The 21,257-nt window shown below is 44.6% G+C and overlaps 1 protein-coding gene across 1 annotated transcript in view; it reads right to left on the reverse strand.

Annotated features, from left to right (window-relative positions):
* EBNA1BP2 (EBNA1 binding protein 2) overlaps positions 1–21,257 on the reverse strand; it is a 352,840-nt gene that overhangs the window by 112,025 nt on the left and 219,558 nt on the right. The window contains exon 6 of the mRNA XM_044085375.1: positions 4,279–4,354. Coding sequence (XP_043941310.1) covers positions 4,279–4,354 — 76 coding nt within the window. The remainder of the gene's footprint in view (positions 1–4,278; positions 4,355–21,257) is intronic.

Consider the following 21,257-nt stretch of genomic DNA (forward strand, 5'->3'; position numbering starts at 1 on the left):
AGGTTTGGATGTATGATGCTGTAGTTGTTCTGAGTTAACATCAAAGGCATCAGGGGTATTGGCCACATATTGTTCGAGACATGCTCTTCAGTAGTGGGTACCAGTGTTGTCTTGGCCAGTTTGGAGCTATCAGGATTATCCTTGGACGTTCTTCCTTGATTTTTAGTAGTACCTTGTGTATCAAAGGAAGAGGTGGGAATGCATATGCTGTTAGGCCTTTCCAGTTGAAGGAGAGTGAGTCCACTTTCCATGCTAGTGGGTGGAATGTCCTTGTGCAGAATTTTTGAGCTGGTGATTGAGAGGTGATGCGAATAGGTCTATCTGTGGCATTCCCCATTTCTTTGAGATGGTCTTGAAGATGTCCGGGTGCAGCTTCCATTCGTGGGCATCGAAGTGGTTCTGCTTAATATGTCTGCTAGAGTATTGTCTTTCCCGGTACAAATATTGCCTGTAACTGAATGTTGTAGCTGAGTGCCAGGGTCCACAGCTCCAAGGTCATTCTGCATAGGGGGTATGAATGAGTGCCTCCCTGTTTGTTGATGTACCACATGACTGTGGTGTTGTCTGTCCTTATCATCAACTGGCCCTCTTTGAGGAATGGTTTGAACTTTTGGATTGCCAGTTTTACTGCCAGCATTTCTTTTAGATTGATGTGTAGGTGAAGTTGATCCTGTGTCCACAATCCTTGCACGCATTTGTCCAGCATGTGGGCCCCCCATCCTAGGTCTGAAGCGTCTGTTGTGATGGTCTGGCTTGGTTGACATCTGCGAAAGGGTAGGCCTGGGTTTGACTGGCATGCCTGAGCCCACCATAGGAACTCCTGTTTTAAGCATGGAATTAGTGGGATTTCTGTTTCTAGACTGTGTCTGTGTTGGGACCATAAATTCTTTAGGTACCACTGTAGTTTCCTCATATGTAGTCTGGCAAATGGGACCAAGATTATGCATGATGCCATGAAGCCCAAGGCCTGCAGAACTTTTCTTGCTGTTAACTTGTTCAGTTTTGTTAGTGCCAAGAAGTAAAGAGGAAGTTCTTTTTGTTTTCTGTAGTCAGGAATGCCATTTGTTGTACTGTGTCCAATTCAGCCCAAGAATGTCCTTGTTTGGGATGGTATCAGCCTTGACTTTTGTAAATTGACTGTGTATCCCAGTCCTTGTAGCAAGTAAATGACCCTTTGTAAATCTGTTGTCAGCTTGCTTTTGTTGTCCCCTTGTAGTAGGCAGTCGTCCAGGTATGGGTAAATTTGAATTCCTGTAGTCTGCAATGGCGATTACTGATGCCAGGCATTTTGTGAATACTCTGGGCAGTAGATAAGCCAAAGGGCAATGCTGAGAATTGATAGTGCTCTGATCCTGCAAGAAATCTGAGGTATCTTCTGCAGATTGGTCGAATGGGGACGTGCAGGTATGCCTCCTTGAGATCTAGAGTTACCAGCCAAGACTCCTTGCCCAGCATGGGAAGAAGTTGCTGTAGGGTCAGCATTTTGAATTTTGGGACAATGATGTATGTATTTAAGGTGGACAGGTCGAGAATTGGTCTCCAACTTTTTCCTTTCTTGGAACTAGGAATAGTCTGGAATAGAACCCCTTTCCTTGTTCTGCTGTTGGCACTCTTTCCACAGCTCTCATGTTTGCTAACTCCATTATCTGGCGTAGAGCCTCTGTTTTTGATTTGGAGGTAGATTTGGCATTCCTCTTTTGACTGGTAAAGTGTGGAAGTGAAACCGGTAACCTTGATCTATGGTTTGTAAAATCCACTTGTCTTTTGTTATGTAGTGCCAGTTCTTTGAAAATAAGGTTAACTTTCCGCCTAGAGGAGCTGCTATTTGTTCCCTGGTAGGCGGAGTTAGGATTAAGTCACTGTGGTTGTGCTGATGTAGTGGCAGTGGCTGTGTCTGTGCCTCTGTTGTTACCTTGCCACTGTCGTCCTCTGTAGGCCCCTCCTCTGGATTGGTTTCTGCCTCTGGAACGTCTATTCCTGCCCCTTTGAAATTTTGTGGAGTCAGGAAAGGACCAATTTTGGCAGGCCAGTTCCTGCTAAACCTTGGGGTTGAACCTGCAAGAAATCTTTGACAGTTTGAACAGATTTTGCCTTTTCTTCCATTTTCTTCATAACCTGCTGGGCAGGTGTACCAAACAAACTTGTCTTGTCCATAGGAGCATCTAGCAACTTAGCTTTAACATGATCCGGTAAAGCTTGTTCCTTTAGCCATGCATGCCTTCTTATCACTGTGCCTGTCATGGCTGATCTAAATGAAGCCTCCAGTGCATCATAGCCACATTTTAAGGAATGGTTGCTAACTTGTTGTATGTTATTTACCATCTCTAATACATATTTCTTATCAAGAGATTCATCAGTGGTTAGTTTTTTAGTTAACTGATCAAGCATAAACTCTTGGTATTGTATCATGTGAAACTGACAGTTTAAAGCTCTAGCTGAGAGAGTAGCTGAAGTGTAGACCTTTTACCCCATCTGTCTAATGACCTTGCTTCCCTTTCAGAAGGAATAGGGTTTTAGCTGTGGTCGCGGCTACTGCCTTGGGACCCTGGGATATAGTTTCTGGGTCTGCAAGAGGGGCCTTGTAAAGGTGGTGATGAGTATCTGGCACCCTGTAAAATCTGTCTGGTTTGGCAGGGGCTGGGGTAAAGAATCTGGAGCGGAGCAAACATCATTGAAAGCATCATCCACCACAGAGAGAACAGGAGGTATAGCCAAGGGCCTGTGCTGTGGGAGGTGCAGAAAGGTCCTAAGTCTTTTTCTGGAGTCTGAAAAATCCTGTTGCTGCCATTGGAACTGTTCTCGCATGGCATGCACGGTTTCCCCAAAGGAGAATTCTTCTGGTGGGGAAGCAGCTGGAATGGATTCTTCAGCATCAGAATCTTCAAAATTGGAGAAGGGAGCCTCTGGCTGGTCAGTTATGTCTGATTCATCAGCAGAATCATCAGAAGACACTGGCTCAGGGGGCTCTGCCCTAGGTCTCTTCTCTGGGGGCTGAGAGGCCCTGTCTGGGTGAGATTGAGATCCTCTAATTAAAGAAATTAAATCTTCTGCCAAAGAAAGCATTTGAGAACTAGAAGAGGGCCTGGATGTGGGGGGGTTTAACAGGCACTGATTTAGTAGTCTTGGCTGCTTTAGCCCTGGCGAAGGCCTTAATGGACATGGCTGCTGGAGGCCTAGCAGCACCACGTGCTGGGGTAGAGACATCCAAGGGATGGTGTCTGATAAGTCAACCACCGTAGTGGGTACAATTTCTGAGGTCGATTCAAGAGTTGTAGCAGGGGCCTCAGTTGTAAGAATAGGTTCAGCTGTACTTTGATCAGTTTTCTCGGTTTTGGCGAAACCGAGACACTCGCGGTTTGCTTTACCGTGGTTTCGCCGAAACCGCGGACCGCGAAAGTGTCGGTCTTTATCTTTGCGTTTTTGGTAGATTGGGTAGTCGGAGGATCCGACGGCATAATGTACGCAAAATCAGTACCGAAAAACTGTTCTGCAAACTCCGACCGACGCCTAAGCGCTCGTCGGTTGAAAGAGCACAGGCGAACAGGCTGCTACGTCGTGGGCTGGGCCTAAACAAGGCAGACAGTAAGAGTGGGAATCTTTATGAGGTATTTGTTTCCCACAGGTTAAACAATTGTTAACTTTTTCTGACATCGGCTGAGGCAAGAAAGAGTCCCCAACGGGTACTTAGCTTTAGAAGTCTTCAAGTAGTATTCGGTAGAAGTAATCTCTGGATCCGACCGACCGGCACTTGCGAACAGCTTCTGCTTCGAGCGCAGCGGCAAGAAAGACTGAGGAAAATGGCGTCGGCTGATGCTTTTATACCGAAGACCAACAGAGATGGCGTCGGGTGGAGTGCGACATCAGCGAAGCGGACCGGACTTTGGAATCCGGCCGACTGCAGGGCTGCCTGACGACAGGACAACCCACTTGTTATGACTGCAGATGCATCCATGAAGGACATCCAAGTGTGCTTGTTTGTTTTCCTGACAATGGGTGTCACCTTCTTGTCAAAAAAGCTAACACAAGACCAGCCTCTTTGTTGCATTTGCTTAAACCTTAACTGCTGTAAATGTTCCCTTAGTGTATGCCATCAATAACATTTTATGTAATTATACTGTAAATTGATGTTACTGGAAATATTATTTACATGTATAGATCTTAGCCTTCTTTTTGTTTCTGCATTTTGGCACAAAATGCGATTGAAGAGGGTGCATGGATCAGCTCATTCTCCTGGTTAAACAAAGAAAAATTATGCAAAATAGATGTCGTTTAACTCACCTTTCTGATATTTCTTAATTTCCATTAGCATGGCTTTCTTTTCTTTCTGCCTCTTCTGCAAAACTTCTGTCTGAACCTGTATAAATGAAAAATTCCACTGTAATAAAAGTAGCACGTTTCTCACATTACTAAAAACCGTCAGTGACACCCACTCTTCATTTAAGACATTATACATTTTCTATATCTATAAACCCTGTGGCATAAATGTACTGAAATAATGAAAGCATCACAAATCGCATAATAAACAAAATCTGTAAAAATCACCTACCACAGCACAATGCTGGGCAAAGTGATAAAATACTAACAATTTCCTTAAAAACGTTTAGTACAATAGTTTTTAAACAAGACAATTAGTAACACAGAAAGCAAGATAAGAACTTAACAGTGTAGTTCTGAAGAGAAAGAAAATCCAGGAAATTCATCCCTGGTTTTGCAGCTATGACTCTAATGGACACAGGCAACCTATAAATGTTTCATCTCCCAAGCCCCCGCTTATACTAATTAAGAGTATCAGAACCTGTCAGAGATTTGGGATGCATGGTTAGGCTTATAAAGGCCCTTGTGGTCATTATCCTAATAAACACCTATGAACCTATAAAAATTGTCATTCACAAAAGAGGTATTCAAAAGCAAAAACTCCTGAGCAATTTCAGTGAGCTTTCAAATTTAATGTTATGATCTAAAATAATTGCAAACTTGGTAATCTACATGATCGCATACAAAACAATCACAGATAAGTCAACAGAAAGTTTGATGAGAAATTTTGCTGCAAAGTGAAAGACGGCAGCAATCTGCGCACTTGTTTCCCTACATCATCGGTGAACAAAATGCACTGGAAATTCATATTTCGAAAAAGGACTGCAGCAAACCTCTCTTATAAAATTATACAAATTATACAATAAGAGCTCATTACTATTCAAAAATGAACACACTGACTGAATAGCCCAACCAGCATGTCCACTGTAAATCGATTGTATATTAATAAAAAAAGGGTGGCCGGTGAAATACCATTGTGCGGCCAGACTTTCTACTGGCATATGCGTAGGAAACAGAGCAAAAGGTTTAAAAAAGAAAGTTAGCATTTTACTTTGGTTCAGCCGGCTTTAACAAGTAAACTACTGCAGGATCTGCCCTAGAGCTACAAAAAAAGAAACTTACAATTTATCAGACTTTTTAGAAGCAAATGGTTAACAGAAAAAGTGCAGGCTGCCAAAAAGGCACCCTCCAAGGCTAGCAAAACAGGGGAATTGGTGGAGGTCAAGAAAAATCGACCTGTAATAAATCAGAACATCCTTGAAGAGATTCAGATGCATCTTTTTGTTCCCACAAAAAAAAATCCCTCATTTTGGCAACATAATTAGAAAAAGACCATTCTTCAAGATAAGAACCTGAGGAAACATGCTCTTTAGAATTCTAGTTTCCATCACGTATTGAGAGAATATGAGAAAGACTACCCCGTCTAAATCCTATTCCCAAAGACTGAGAATCAGAATCTGATAGAGAAGAAAAGCAGTTGTATAAGTAAGCTTACCATAAGAGCAGATACTTGTATGACCACTGCTGCAGTAGCCATAGGCACACTGGTTACTTCCTAAGTACATAAGCTTTGGAAGCTGGACAACTGTTAACATCGTCTTCCACATATCCAACCCTTTAAGTCAGTGTGATAACAGATGAAGAAAAATAGTGGTTTGGGTGCCAAGCCCTTCAAAGCTTTCACATCAACAGAGAAGGAGAGGGGGAGAGAGAGAGAGAGAGCGAAAGTTGATCCTTTCAGGGGTCTAGCCCAGGAGAGTAAACAACTGTTCTCATTCTGGCAATAAAACATACAAAAATAGGGGGATGGGGAGGGAGCAGCTACATCAGCAGTGACCATCTGAAGTTCTACCATTATGGTAAATTCATCATATCATTCATTGTGACAGTAGCTATATAGGTAGACTTTGCTTAATGCAGCTTAAATTGACTGAGAGAAGGAAGGACAAGGTTCCAGGAGCTCCTGGAGAATGGTTATAGCAAAGGTTGCCCTAGACCTGGAGAAGGAATTGTAGTACTTTGTAAAAGTTATGCACAGGGGACCAAGCTGCTGAGTACTTCTACAATCCAATCCACAGAAGAAGCCAAGGTTCTGGTAGAGTGAGCCTTGACCCTGGCTAAAATTGCCTTGCGGTGGGTAAAACAAAAGTTAATAGCATAAAACAACCATTTGAAAAACAGCCTGTTTTGACACTGGTTGTCCTTTCTTCTTACCTTCACAAGAAATGAACTGATCAGAATTCCTGAAAGTTTTAGTTCTGTCAAGATAGTATCAGAGTTGTCTATGGACATCTAAGGTTTGGGGCATCTGATCTCTGGAAAAAGAACAGTAAACTTGGAAAACACATTAGGTGTAAAAGGATTAATTCTTAAGGAAACTCTTATGAAAAATGAGATTAGTGCCTACAACTCAGACACTCTTCTTGTAGAGGTCTGATCAATCAGTTTTACATGTCAAGAACATCAGGTCAGTCTGTTGAGCTGGTTCAAATGTAGCCACAGTTAATTTTTCCAAGAAAAAGTTTAGACCTTAAAGAGTTTTCTGGGAGGCTTGGTATGTAACACCACTTTCAATAATATTTTCACAAGTAAATGTAAAGAAAGAGGCGGACCTATGAGAAGACATGCTGATATAGCAGATCATTGTGGTGACCCCCTTAGGACACGCATTGGTGTGTCTCCCTTCTTTTAGAAATGGCCAAAGGCAGTTACCACAGAGTGTCTGGTCTTTCTCTGGAATGTTGCAGTGTTGAAAATTTCAAAAGACTGATGAATCTTGGTCATAAAAACTGGACTGAAGTGGCCATGTCCCTTATTCCAGGTGACCTTGACTGGCCCTTAAGGCACCTGTATGTGTACTCCAAATCGGGTCATGTCTAAGGTCAGCGTCTAGCATTCCTCTTGGGTTCCACCAACAGCATTCCTTAATTGGCTGTCACCTGCATCACCCACCAATAGAATTCTTTTGAGGAGTGGGGAAATAAAGGGATTGCCCTCTCAAGAGAATGAAGGAGTTGTCATCAGACTTCTGAGGTACTGAGTTTCCATGTGTAAACTCACCAAGGGGACAATGAGAATGGAAGACGGCATGCACCCCAGATCCTTTAGTGTGGTCACTGCAGTCTCAGCCAGTTGCAGGATTGACTGGAAAGAGAAAATTAACATCACAATGGTTTTCTTATGGGGAGGCAGCCTGGAAAATTATACAAGAGCCAGCCCCTAAAAAGCACTTGTTTCAGAAGGAATGAGACTAGATTTCTTCAGATTCAGAAATATCCCCAGTGTGGTGGATCACTGGATTGTGCAAGTATAATGATTTTGCTAAGTCTTCTTCAGATTGTGTCTACCAAGTACCACTTTAGATGCTAAACACACTAAAGTGGCAGAGAATAGAGTTAAGCAAGAGTAATGGAGAAGCAGTGAATGGCTCAAACAGTAAACAGGTGGACTGGAAACGTTCTCTTCTTGCAAAAAAGAGACCAACAAATGAAAAAACTCTCCCTGCTTCCTAAAATATGGAGGTATGCAATTACATGCCTTTTTTGTCTATGAGCACCCAGAAATAGAAGGCAATGCAGTCATTGAAAAGTAAGCATCCTGAAATTATTCACAAAAAACCTGCTCAGCTTGGAGAAACCTGAAGTGGGCATCCATGGCACATCTTTCCTGTAAACCAGAAATGGTCTGGAACAAGACCATTGTCCTTGTTCTGATGGAAAGACTCTTTTATACTGTCAATGAGGGAACATTTATTTTAGGGAGGGCTCTATCATGGCCATGTGCTTTGCTGGAAAAGAAGGCACTCTCAAGAAAGGAGTGAAAGGCCCACTCTCCTATCTTAAAGACAATTATGCTAGACTGTCTCAGTTTTTCACTTATGCAATCCATTAATCTCTTGTCTGAATAGTTTTGCATTCCGATCCCCTCCTCTTGCCTTATTCCCATCTCACCCACATCCGTTTTCACCAAAGATCGTCTTCTGCTTTGCTGCATATGTGAGTGAACCAATGCAATCTGTTTTCCTTTAACTTCTCTGCAACTGGGGCTACTTTGGCTTCCATTCTGATGTTCTTATGTCTTTGTTTGCCCCACAGTGTGCATCCTAGTACATATCTCAGACACTTCACCTCTATCACATCAAGTTTCCCCAGATGCTGTGCCTTTATTAACTAGGTTTCTGTGCCATACAGGTACACTGGTCACACTGCAGTTTTGAGCACCTTTACTTTTCAACTTCTTTGGCATTCTTCAATCACATTCACAGACTACCCCCGACAGCACCACCGAATCTCCCTCTGACCCACACATTCAGAGTTCCCTCCTCTTCAACCACACCTCCCCAATATTTGATGCCATTAACCTGCTTTGCCCTCTATCTTAATCTTCAGTTTCTTTTGATTTCACTATTTGCTGTCATTATCTTGTCTGTACTTGGCCTCATTCCATGTGCCTTCAGTTTGCCCTCCAATCCCCATTCATTTGCTGATGCAACTGTTCAGAGTCTGCTTGCATTGCAAAAGTAAAATTGTTTTAAATCTTATATCAGTAGATGCCCTTCTCTTCATTGTTACAGTATTCTACATAGAAGGGATCTCCCACACAGGGCAGCCTGATGCTCTGCCAGTATGCAAAAGCTTGATCTTGCATGTGCCGTACATCACATTTATGCTGCCAGCACAGAATGTATGACATAAAAGGGAAGTATGGATGCAAGTACCCAGAAATGAATTGCACCAGAAGAGAACAGTATCCATAGGATTAAGTTAATCCGTATCCAGAAAGAAAAAATGCAGAACAAACAAGAGGGGGATGAAGGGAGGAAGTGAATTCTGCAACAGTGAAGAGAAGGACATCTACTCATAGTAAGATTTTACACAACTCTGCTATGTACTTCTATATCACTGTTGGAGTTTTCTACACAGAAGAGACAGTAAAAAAGCTCAAGAAACAGAGTGGGAGGTGGAGGGCTGAGAACAGCCCTCAACAAACCCACATAAAATGGTTTTAGCAAAACCTGCTCTAGTGCTAGAAACCATATCAAACTCATAATGCTTAGTAAAGGTATGGACAAAAGACCAAGTAGCAGCTTCTAAGGATGGAAATGATATCCAACCCCTTGAAGAATGCATCAGAAGAGGCAACAGTCCAAGTGGAATGAGCTCTAACAAAATTAGGCAGAGACTTGCCATGAAAAGAGCAAAAGGAAATGGCCTTAGACATCCAGTAGGTGACGGTTTGCTTAGAAACAGCCAAACCCAAAGACCTGGGATGAAAGGAAACAAAAAGCTGATCGGACTTATGAACAGTCCTAATTTTATCCAAACAGTACCTGAACTGTCTGTGCAAATCCAAGGTATGCAGGACCCTCTCACTAGCAGACCGAGGACAAGGGAAAAATTACACAGACTGATTCAAGGAGAACTCATTTACTACCTTGGCCATAAAAGGACTAGTATGAAGGGACACCCTGTCCCTCAGGAGAAAAAAAAAAAAAAAAGGAGGAATGGCCATAAGGGCCTGGAGCTCAGAAACCTTCTAAGCAGAAGTAAGAGCCAGCAGCTAACAATCTTCCAGGTACAATATTGCAAAGAAGCAGAATCTGTAGACTCAAAAGGAGCCAGAGTCAATTTTTCCATCATTAAATTAAGGTCCCAATGAGGAGGAGGAGGAGGAGGAATAGGTTTTCTTTGAGGCCTAATATGTAGGACTTCTTTAAGAAATTGTTTACCTTAAAACAAGTCAAAGGAAGATTCAAGGGCAGACAAAGAAATTACTCAAAAATGGGCCTTCACAGAAAAGGCCAAACCAGACTGGAGCAACTCACACAAATAAGAGAGGACGAGAGGGACTCCACTGAAAAAGGGTCCTGGTTACAAGCAAGGCACAAGACCAAAAATCTTTTCCATTTGGACAAATAAGATTTTCTAGTTGAGGGTTTTTCTTGGTTCCTGTAAAAGCCTCAGCATGTCCTCAGAAAAGAGGTGCCTGAAAGGGATCAAAACCTTATCACCCACAGTGTCAGTTGCAGAGTGGACAAGTAGAAATGGATAAGAGACCCCTTGTCTTGTGTAAGGAGACACAACCGGTGATGTAACTTGTGATGATTGCCCCTGGCCAGATGAGTTAAGAGGGGCAGCCAGTGCTGTCTTGGCCAAAAGGGAGTCACTAGCAAGATTTTTGGGTGGTCCAGATAAATCTTCTGCAGGACTCAAGGAAGCAAAGGAAGAGGTGAGGAAAGCATGAAGAAACATCCTCTTCCAAGGAAAGAAAAGAGCTTCCATCTTACACACCAGACGGCATGGTACTCTGGAACACGAGAGGAAGCTGCTTGTTCAGAGGAGAGGCAAAAAAGATCTACCTGAGGAATACCCCACCAATGGACAATGTCCAGAAACAAGTCTCTGTGAAGAATCCATTTGTGAGCCTGTGGTTTGGACCTGTTCACAGAGTCAGCCACTAGACTGTAATCTGAAGGAATGTATACTGCCTGAAGAGTTAACGGATAACTGAGAGCCACTTCCTAAGTCTGAAAAAACATCCTGCAGAGGAGATGAGATATGCAGCTCCTCTGCTTGTTGACATACCACATCAGTGTAGTGCTGTCTGTGTACACCTTCAAGGGACCTGAAGAGAACATGGAGTGAAAAGCCTGAAGGGCCTGAATCAGAGCTCATGGTCCAATTTCTGATGAGGAGGCCAAAGACCCTGAACTTTCAGGTGACCAATAGAAGCCCCCCCCCCCCACACTCCCTGTCTGAGGCACTGGTGAACAGCTCTTGAGAAGGAACTGCAGGCTGAAAGGGCTGGACTGGGTTGACAGTGAACTGGTGAATCCACTTGTCAAATTCATTCTTGCGACAAGGAAGGAGAGGTACACTGAAATCCAGAGGGTGACAATGCTGTAGCCAAACTGACCTGAGGTACCACTGAAGCTTCCGCATATGCGGTCTGTCAACAGGAAGCAATGGAATAGAAGAGGTCATGAATCCTAGGGCCCGAAGAATCTCCCTGGGTGGCAAGGCTGTCAGAGGAAGAAGACACGTGAAAAAAAGGCAGTCAATGACAATACCTTTGGAGGTGAAAGAGAAGCCACCATTAGCACCGTCTGAATCCTGCATCCCAGATACACATGATCTTGACAGGGAGTCAAGACGAACTTTTGGAAGTTGATGGTAAACCCCAGACTTTGAAGGAGAAAAGTAATGAACTCCAGATTCTATAACAATTGAATGGGAGAAGACACCTGAAGCAACAGGTCGTCTACATAATGAAAAATGTGAATGACTTTGAGCATGCAGAAGACCATCACAGTAGCTAGGCATTTTATTAACACCCTTGGGGCAGTAGAGAGGACAAAGGAAAAAGCAGATAACTGAAAATAAGAGGAAGACACAGAGAAACGTAAAAGTTTCCTGAAAAAGAGGGTAAATATGGATATGAAGGTAAGCATCTTTCAGATTCAAGGACACCAGAAAAGCCTGAGGTAATAACAGAGGCATACAAAGGAGAAGCTAGCAAGTATGGTAGATGCACAGGCCAAATAACTATATGAAAACAAAAAAGGGGCCAGCACCAGGAAATTGAGGCAGAGAATTTTTATTGTTACCAGACCGGTTTCAGCATATAGCTTTCCTCAGTGGTTATACATGGTTAGGCAGCACAAGGACTGCATTTAAATACAGTGTCCAATGAAGCAATAAATTACATCATTTCCTGCAAAGAAGACCTAATTGAAAGTAGTGCAAATAGATCTTATGTACATAAATCATATAAAATTATAAAATATTCCCAAAAATAAAGAAACAAAGTAAGTTGTATTCAAAAATACACAGCATAGCCCCTGATTATAAACACAATATTACAATTTATTATTCAGACCTGGTGGAAAAAGACCACCCAATTTGATTATCCATTTCTTTTCTTTCGTGTTTAGTAGGTTGTGCCACCCTGTTTTGAAGGATTTGTTTCCCAAAATTCTATCTATAATCGTAAATGTGAATTTTTTAGCTGTTTTCTGAATCAAGGAATGCCTATACAAGGCATTAGTCATTCTGGCATTCCTGATATCTCCTAGATGTTCAGATATCCGACATCTAAACTGTCTAGATGTTTGTCCAATGTAGAATGCTTGACATGTACATGTGGTCAAGTAAATGACCCAATCAGTTCCACAATTAGCGAAGCAGTTGATGTCAAATAATTTACCTGTATTCTTGCTGGTAAAGTTTTTGGTCTTAAACATAAATATGCAAAAGGAACAATGCCCACATGGGTAAACCCCACTAGTTTTTCCCTGGAGAGAGTAGTTTGATGATAGGTGATTTCCGGGCACATGATCTTTTTGTAATGTGAAAAGTGTGACCCTAATGTTTTCCCCTTTCGGTATGAGAACTGACATCTATCACCCAACCAATCATCAAGTCGTGTGTTACTTTTGAGTATATTCCAATGTTTGTCAATAATCCCAATAAACTGACTGGTGTTCCTTCCAAACGTGGTAACCAACCTGAGAGTGTCCTGATTATTCCTAGTATGTTTTTGTCTGTATGTTAAAAGGCTGTCCCTGGGTTGGTAGCGAGCCCATTGTAATGCTGTTTTGACATTATCCGGACTATACCCCCTCTCCAAAAACCTGTTTGTGAGATCATGATGACAATGAGTAAGATCCTGCTGTGAGGAACAAATTCTCTTGATTCTAAGAAACTGGGATTTGGGAATAATGTTGATGATATACTTGGGATGGAGACTAGAGGCATGTAAAAACTATTGTATTGGGGATACTTCCTGTAAACCTTTGTTCTTAAAGTATGATCTGGTTTGCGCGCCAAATGTACATCCAGAAAATTGATTTCTTGGGCATTGTAGTTCACAGTAAATTCTACCCCCCATTTGTTACAATTAAGATATTCCACAAACTCCTCAAGATATTCAATGCCTCCTCTCCAAACCAGCCAACAATCATCCAGATAACGTCGCCAGATACAAGTTGTGTAAATCGTTGTAGATGATGTGTTCCTCTATGTACCCCATGAATAAATCTGCATAAAAGGGAGCGAAGGATGCACCCATGGCTGTGCCCTGAATCTGCCAAGAACATTGATCTTGGAAATAGAACACATTTCTGGTAAGTACATGTTCAGTCATGCAAACTAAGAGAGTGTTAAAGCCAGGGCTATAAATGTTGGTTCTATTAAGCCAAAATTCCAATGTCATCAAACCAGCCCAATGGGGAATACAGGTATAGAGTGACTTAACATCCAGTGTGCACATTAACCAAAGCGGTTCCAATTGGGAATCTGTGACTATTTGTAAAAACTGTTGTGTCTTTTATTCTAGCCCTGATGTGTGTTAATAAAGGTTTTAAATGTTCAGTCAGGTAAGCAGATAGAGGTTCAGTAAGTGAACCAATTCCCGAGACTATCGGTCTACCTGGAGGTGTTTGAAAAGATTTGTGGATTTTGGGTAGTAGATATAAATATTGTTTCGATGGGTCCTGTACGGTCAATTGAATTTTAGTTTTGGCACTGATGATCCCTTCCTCAACTGCAGATTGCAAAAATTCATCAATATCCTTCTTGAAATTGGGAGTGGGGTCCAAAGACACGTTCAAATAATGTTGATTGTTAGACAACTGTCTCTTTCCTTCAGCCCAGTAATAACTGGAATCCATGACAATAACTGCCCCTCCCTTATCAGCAGGAAGTATAATAATGTTAGTATTGGATTTGAGATCTAAGGCCTGTTGCTCCTCCCTATTCAAATTCTGTCTCAGGATGTTCCCAGAACCCATATGATGATGCAAATCCTTTATGATTGCTTGCTGAAAAATGGCAACATGTTTGTCCATGGGTGGATTAAAATTAGATGGTAGAAAACGAAATTCAGCGGATCTTTGAGAATGATCCTGTTGGTCAAAAAATAATTTCAAGTTAACTTTTCTACAAAAGGCCAAAATATCAGCAACAAAAATACTCTCGTCCACAAAAAAGCCCGGAACAAACCCAAGACCTTTATTTAACAATGATTCTTGAATTGGTGTTAATACATAATGGATATGTTGTGTACATTAGAAAAAACAGGATTCATTTCACTATGGACTGAAAAAGGTCCTCCAAGCTTTGTACCCCTGTGTTTGCATCCCCCCCTGTGTCTCCTACCCCTAAAGGGAATTCAGAGCTACGACCTCTTTTAGAAACAGGAGAGTCACTGATGTGACTTGCTTCCGTATCTGTAGTGGAGGATTCCTCACCTGAGGTGGTGCCCTGTGAAGTATCTTTTTTCAAAATAGAACAAGGCCTCTTTCTGCGTGAAAAATTAGAATTCCTGGGATTCCTGGTACCCTCAGCAAACCTCACACCTCTCTGTGACTCAGAAGGTTTCCCTCTATCATAATCTTCCACATCCCTGGAAAATTTATGCAATTTTTTTCTCCTTTAAGCCATTCTCAAAGGCAATCAATTCCCTGGATAGTGTGCTCAAATTTTCTTTGAAGTTAGGTAAATATTCATATTCTTTCAACCGATCACAAGTTTCTTGTACATCACAAATATTGACCTGTATAGTCCTATTGTAAAAGGAAGCTAATATGTTCACAAAGGACATGGATGCATTCTGTTGTGCCAATTTCCATTCCTGTAGCAGTGTCTCATCCGCTTTACTAACTAGAGGCTGTTGTTTAATTCTTAAACCTCTGGGAGTAATGTTACGGTTTTGATAGGCTTTAACAAGCCTAGAATGCCAAATATTGGTACGTAAAGTTTTGATTTGCTTCCCTAGTTGAGTAAATAAGAGACTGCAACCGCCAACTGGATCAGTTATATTATTATCCTTTAAGCCATTATTCAATTCTATTCCAAAAACCTGTATGTCGTCCTTGTCCGCACATAGCCCCTGAAGTAATTTATTACTTTAATTTATTAATTTGAGTCACAGAGAGGTGTGAGGTTTGCTGAGGGTATCAGGAATTCCAGGAATTCTAATTTTTCACGCAAAAAGAGGCCTCGTTCTATTTTGAAAAAAGATACTTCATAGGGCACCACCTCAGGTGAGGAATCCTCCACTACAGATACGGAAGCAAGTCACATCAGTGACTCTCCTGTTTCTAAAAGAGGTCGTAGCTCTGAATTCCCTTTAGGGGTAGGAGACACAGGGGGGGGGGACGCAAACACAGGGGTACAAAGCTTGGAGGACCTTTTCCAGTCCATAGTGAAATGAATACTGTTTTTTCTAATGTACACAACATATCCAGTTATGTATTAACACCAATTCAAGAATCATTGTTAAATAAAGGTCTTGGGTTTGTTCCGGGCTTTTTTGTGGACGAGAGCATTTTTGTTGCTGATATTTTGGCCTTTTGTAGAAAAGTTAAATTGAAATTATTTTTTGACCAACAGGATCATTCTCAAAGATCCGCTGAATTTCGTTTTCTACCATTTAATTTTAATCCACCCATGGACAAACATGTTGCCATTTTTCAGCAAGCAATCAAAGGATTTACATCATCATATGGGTTCTGGGAACATCCTGAGACAGAATTTGAATAGGGAGGAGCAACAGGCCTTAGATGATCTCAAATCCAATACTAACATTATTATACTTCCTGCTGATAAGGGAGGGGCAGTTATTGTCATGGATTCAAGTTATTACTGGGCTGAAGGAAGGAGACAGTTGTCTAACACTCAGCATTATTTGAACGTGTCTTTGGACCCCACTCCCAATTTCAAGAAGGATATTGATGAATTTTTGCAATCTGCAGTTGAGGAAGTGATCATCAGTGCCAAAACTAAAATTCAATTGACCATACAGGACCCATCTAAACAATATGTATATCTACTACCCAAAATCCACAAATCTTTTCAAACACCTCCAGGTAGACCAATAGTCTCGGGAATTGGTTCACTTACTGAACCTCTATCTGCTTACCTGACTGAACATTTAAAATTAGAAGTTATGTACTCACCATAACGTTCCATCTGAGTAGGTGTATTCATTTGTCTGCAACCTGTGGGTTATGGATCCGATATCGGATCTGAACCGGCATGGTTTTCCAGCTATGGATCCAAGCTCTCAGCTCCTCCCCTCACCCATAATGCCCTGCTCTACCCTCATGACCTCAGATCGAGTTTGCCAACAGCAACAACACCTGAAAAGGGTAACAGATAATATGCAGGAAACTGAAAGGCCAGGGGGATAGGAGGGCGGGATGGTTGCAGACAAATGAATACACCTACTCAGATGGAACGTTATGGTGAGTACATAACTTCTAAATCTGAAGTAGGAGATTCATTTGTCTGCAACCTGTGGGACAGAGTCCCCAGCTACCTGAATCTTGGGCGGCCATCATGGAAAGATATTCCGAGCACCGGAGCCAAATGATGCTCTACCCCTAGATGCAAGATCCAACTTATAGTGGGAGATAAAAGTATGAGATGAAGCCCACGTGGCTGCAGCACAAATATCATCTAGAGGAATCCTAGCCTTGAAGGCTGCCGAGGTAGATACTGACCGGGTTGAATGGGCATGAACACCCTCCGGTGCGGGCCTTCCTGAAGCTTGATAAGCCAATAAGATGCACTGTGAAATCCAGCGTGACAGAGAAACTTTAGAAATTGGCTTGCCCAAATTAAATTTTGCAAAGGAAATAAACAACTGGTCGGATTGCTTATGACCAGCCGTCCTGTTTAGATAAAATCTAAGTTGCCTGTGGACATCTAATGAGTGAAGCTTATATTCACCTTTGTTCTCATATTTAGGGAAGAAAACAGGGAGGTTAATGGACTGATTAATGTTTGCTTCAGAAGCGACATTAGGAAGGAAGGACGGGTTGGTCCTGAGGTAGACACGGTCCGGATGAAATACCAAGTAAGGAGGTTTAGCTGATAAAGCTTGAAGCTCTGAAACTCTCTTGGCCGATGTAATGGCTACCAAAAAGGCTGTCTTGTAAGACAAGAATTTGAGATCCACCGTGGCAGCTGGTTCGAAGGGCGGTCAAGGCCTGGAGAACCAAAGAGAGGTCCCAAGGAGGAACCGCTTGTTTTACAGGGGGCCTGAGAAGAAAAGTACCTTTAAGGAAAATTTTACACAACTTGGCTGACATAAGAGGATTAGAGTCATGGCCAATGTGATAATGAGAAATTGCCGCCAGTTAAACTTTGACTGTGGAACTGCTGGCACCATCGTTAAAAAGAGTGGTTAGAAAGTCAAGCACTAAGGGGAGAGGAACCGTGAAGGGATTCAGGCCTTGCCACTCCGCCCACAAAGAAAACCGTTTCCACTTGCTGCGGTAGACCTTCCTAGTGGACGGTTTATGAGCTGCCACCAGAATTGCCTTAACAGGTGACGAAATACCGGGAGTCCTGATCAAGAGTGGAACTGGAGCAGCCAAGCGGTCAGCTTCAGGTTGTCCAGATTCGGAGGAGGTATGCAGGATGGATGGGATATCAGATCCGGAATGGGATCTAGAATCCAAGGAGGATTCACCGAGTGAGACCTTAGGAAGGGGAACCAGATCTGTCGAGGCCAAAACGGAGCAATGAGAATCATTCTGCAACCCACCCGAGAGGCTTTCTGAAGAACTTGGAGCATCAGAGGCAAGGGTGGATAAGCATACAGAAGACCGGGTGGCCAAGCATGCACCAGAGCGTCTCTTGGGGAACCTCCTGGGGGAGGTATCAGAGCGAAAAAACTGTCGCACTTGGTGTTTGAGGGAGAGGCAAAAAGATCACATGAAGGAGTTCCCCACCGTGCGAATATGCGTTCCGCTACTTGACAATTGAGAGACTACTCGTAAGGGGTCAGAATGGTGCGACTGAGCTTGTCCGCCAGGATGTTGGACCGACCCGGAATGTGCGTTGCTATTAGAAAGCGGTTGGTGGAGATTGCCCATTCCCAAACTCTCATGGCTTCTCGACAAAGAGGGTAAGACCTTGTTCCCCCTTGCTTGTTGATGTACCAGACCACAGACATGTTGTCCGATTGAATCGCAATTGTTCCCAAGGGAAGAAAGTCCTGAAGTGCTAGCAACGCTAAGAGCACTGCTCTCATCTCTAGAACGTTGATATGCAGTAAGGTCTCTGAATCGTTCCACGTGCCTTGGACGGTCCGGCCCGCAAAATGCCCCCCCCCACCCGAGGCGGGAGGCGTCCGTGGTCACCGTGGCGAGAGGGGGAGAAGCACAAAATGGGCGGCCCCCGTGGAGATCTGGGGAGTGAAGCCACCACAAGAGGGACTGCTTGCAAGCCTTGCTGATCGCAATGGGATGATGCATAGGGAGAGCAAGGTATGACCACTGTACTAAGAGAGTCCACTGTAGGATGCGCATATTGAGCCTGGCAAGAGGGAGAAGTGCTATAGCAAACGCCATGGACCCTAGAGCCCTCAGGACCAACTCCGCCGGAACAGAACTCGAGTGGAGAATGGCCCGCACCTGGAGCTGCAGATTTTGAACTCTGTCCGCAGTGAGGAAGGCTCGTAAACTCCTTGTGTCTAGCCTGGCCCCTATAAAATCTAAGAGCTGTGTGGGCCAGGTTGGATTTCTTTGTATTTATTGTAAGGCCCAGAAAAGGAGCAAGAAGGAGAAAGAAGGCGCTCGCCACTAATAGTAGATGCCTTGTTGGGGCGGTAAGAAGCCAGTCGTCCAGGTAGGGAAAGACCTGCACCCCTGAAGCCTCAGGTGGGCCGCTACCACTGCTAATACTTTGGTGAACACCCTGGGGCTGTGGTGAGACCAAAGGGAAGGACCCGAACTGGTAGTGACTGGCTCCCAGCCGGAAGCGGAGGAACCTCCTGGAGCGCCTGTCCATCAGGATGTGGTAGTACGCGTCTTTGAGGTCTATCGAGCACATCCAGTGATTTTCTCCCAGAAGGGGGAGAATAGATTGCAGAGTGACCATTCGGAATTTTTCTTTGGGGACTGCCAGATTCAAGAGAGAAAGGTCTAGAATTGGTCTTAGTTCCCCCGTCTTCTTTGGCACTAAAAAGAACCTGGAGTAGAACCCTGATCTGATCTGGTCTGGGGGGACAGACTGGATGGCTCTTTTCTTTAGCAGATGGCCAATTTCTGCCAAAGCGGCCTCCCGTTGACCGGGTGGAACGTCTGGGAGGGACTTCAACTTTGGAAAGTGAAGAAAAGGGATGCGATATCCTCTGGATATGATTTGGAGAACCCAGCGGTCTGATGTTATGGACTCCCATGCCGCTAGGTGCCCCGAACGTCCCCGACTGCCCCCAGAGAGGAGCAGTCGGGCAACCCCTCAGGGTTGCTGCGCGGGCCGTTCAGAGAAAGGTTCCCTGGACCCGAAGTTTCTGGGAGCCCCTCTGCCTCTAGGGCGGCGTCCTCCCTGTCCTCCTCTGCCACGGAAGGACTGGTTGTCCGGAGCAGGCTGGGACTGCTGCGACTTCCGGAACCACATCTTCTTCTGACCCTTTTGGTTCCTAGAGTAGGGCCTCTGGGGTGCAGAGAAGCGGATTCCGACAGCAGACAGTGTCTTCATGTCCTTCTCGCTCTGGGTCAACGTTTCGCGAACGGTTTTGCCAAAGAGAGCAGAACCATCAAAGGCGTCGCAAATGACGCTTTGAAGGGCTCAGAAAAATCGCAGGACGGAGCCAGGCCTGACGCCTAGTGACTAGGCCTGCCCTGCGGCTCTAGCGCCTTCCGTGGCGTGGGAGAGTAGCCGCATAGAGGTATTAGTAACTGACCTAAGAGTGGCCATGCGGGTGGGGTGCAGCACCCTGTCCTCCTCCGACATGGACTCTGGGGGAGATGCAGCGTATTCTTTAATGAGATCTCGCTGCATCCTAATGACGTGCCAAGTAGTTCAGCGCCCTTACCGAGAAGGTCGCTGAACTAAACATCCGCTTCCCCAAGTGGTCCATCATCCGAGACTCCTTGCTCGGGATGGACTGAGGACTCTCCTGAGCAAGTTCCCTCTTGGTGGCCGCGCCGTCAACATGGCATCTACCGGAGGCCCCTTACTCCAATGGGCACGGTCGGACGGTGGGCTAAGGATCCTATCGGGCCTCTTAGGAATTGGCTCCACGGTGTCTGGTTCCTTCCACGCCTGGTGGTAATGAGGTCCACCAGGGGGTCGGCAGGAGGGACACCCAAGAGGTAGACGGGCCCGCTTCAAATGCCTCCAAGAACACGGACTCGTCCGAGGAAGACTTGGGGGCAGACCACCCCCCCCTTATACGGAGCATTTCCATGATGTCTCCAAATGAGACATCCTCGGGGTGACCGTGGGGAGCCTTCCCCTTCCTCCAAGTCCGTGTCTTCCGTGAGAGACTCGGGGGAGTCAATGTGCCTCCTTTTGCATGTATGCTTGCGAGGGACATCCTCTGGGGGGCTGTCAGAGGACTCCTCGCAAGCAGCAACTTGTTCCATTGGAGCAACTTTGGGCACAGAAGCGGGCTGTCCCAAGGGCCGGATGGTGGAAGCCTGGCCCAGTGCAGAGGGAGCGCGGGACGGAGCGAAACAAGTGCCGGGGTCCGGAGACCCTCAACAGTGCCCTCTCCACTACATCAAATGCCGAAGGGGAGCCGACCTCGACCAAAGGATCTGACAATCGGCTCCCCCTCGGATCCGAAGAGTGGATCGGAGCCGCGCCGCGCCGGATCCGAAGGACAGTGCGCTCCGACACAGACGGCGCCGGCGAGCACTGATCCCCGGGTCCGAGGCTCGGATTCAGGCTCTCAGAGGTCGGATCCGATGCACTCGAGGGCAGGGTCGGATCCGAAGTACAAAGTACTATCGGCGCCGACCCACCCCCGGCTCCGAAGCTGCTCCGAACCCGGATAGCGGGTCGGAGAAGGAGCAATCGGTTTGAAAAAGGGTGTTGAGCTTCCCAGAGGGGAGGCAAGAGCACTCCCATCTGCATCTGGGCCTGGATGAACCTTCTCATCATCCGGTCCAGATCAGCATCCGAAAGGCTATACGTGGATCTCGA

Source organism: Protopterus annectens, chromosome 10.part0 (genome assembly GCF_019279795.1).
Source record: "Protopterus annectens isolate FY-2018-M chromosome 10.part0, PAN1.0, whole genome shotgun sequence".
Classification (NCBI taxonomy): domain Eukaryota; kingdom Metazoa; phylum Chordata; order Ceratodontiformes; family Protopteridae; genus Protopterus; species Protopterus annectens.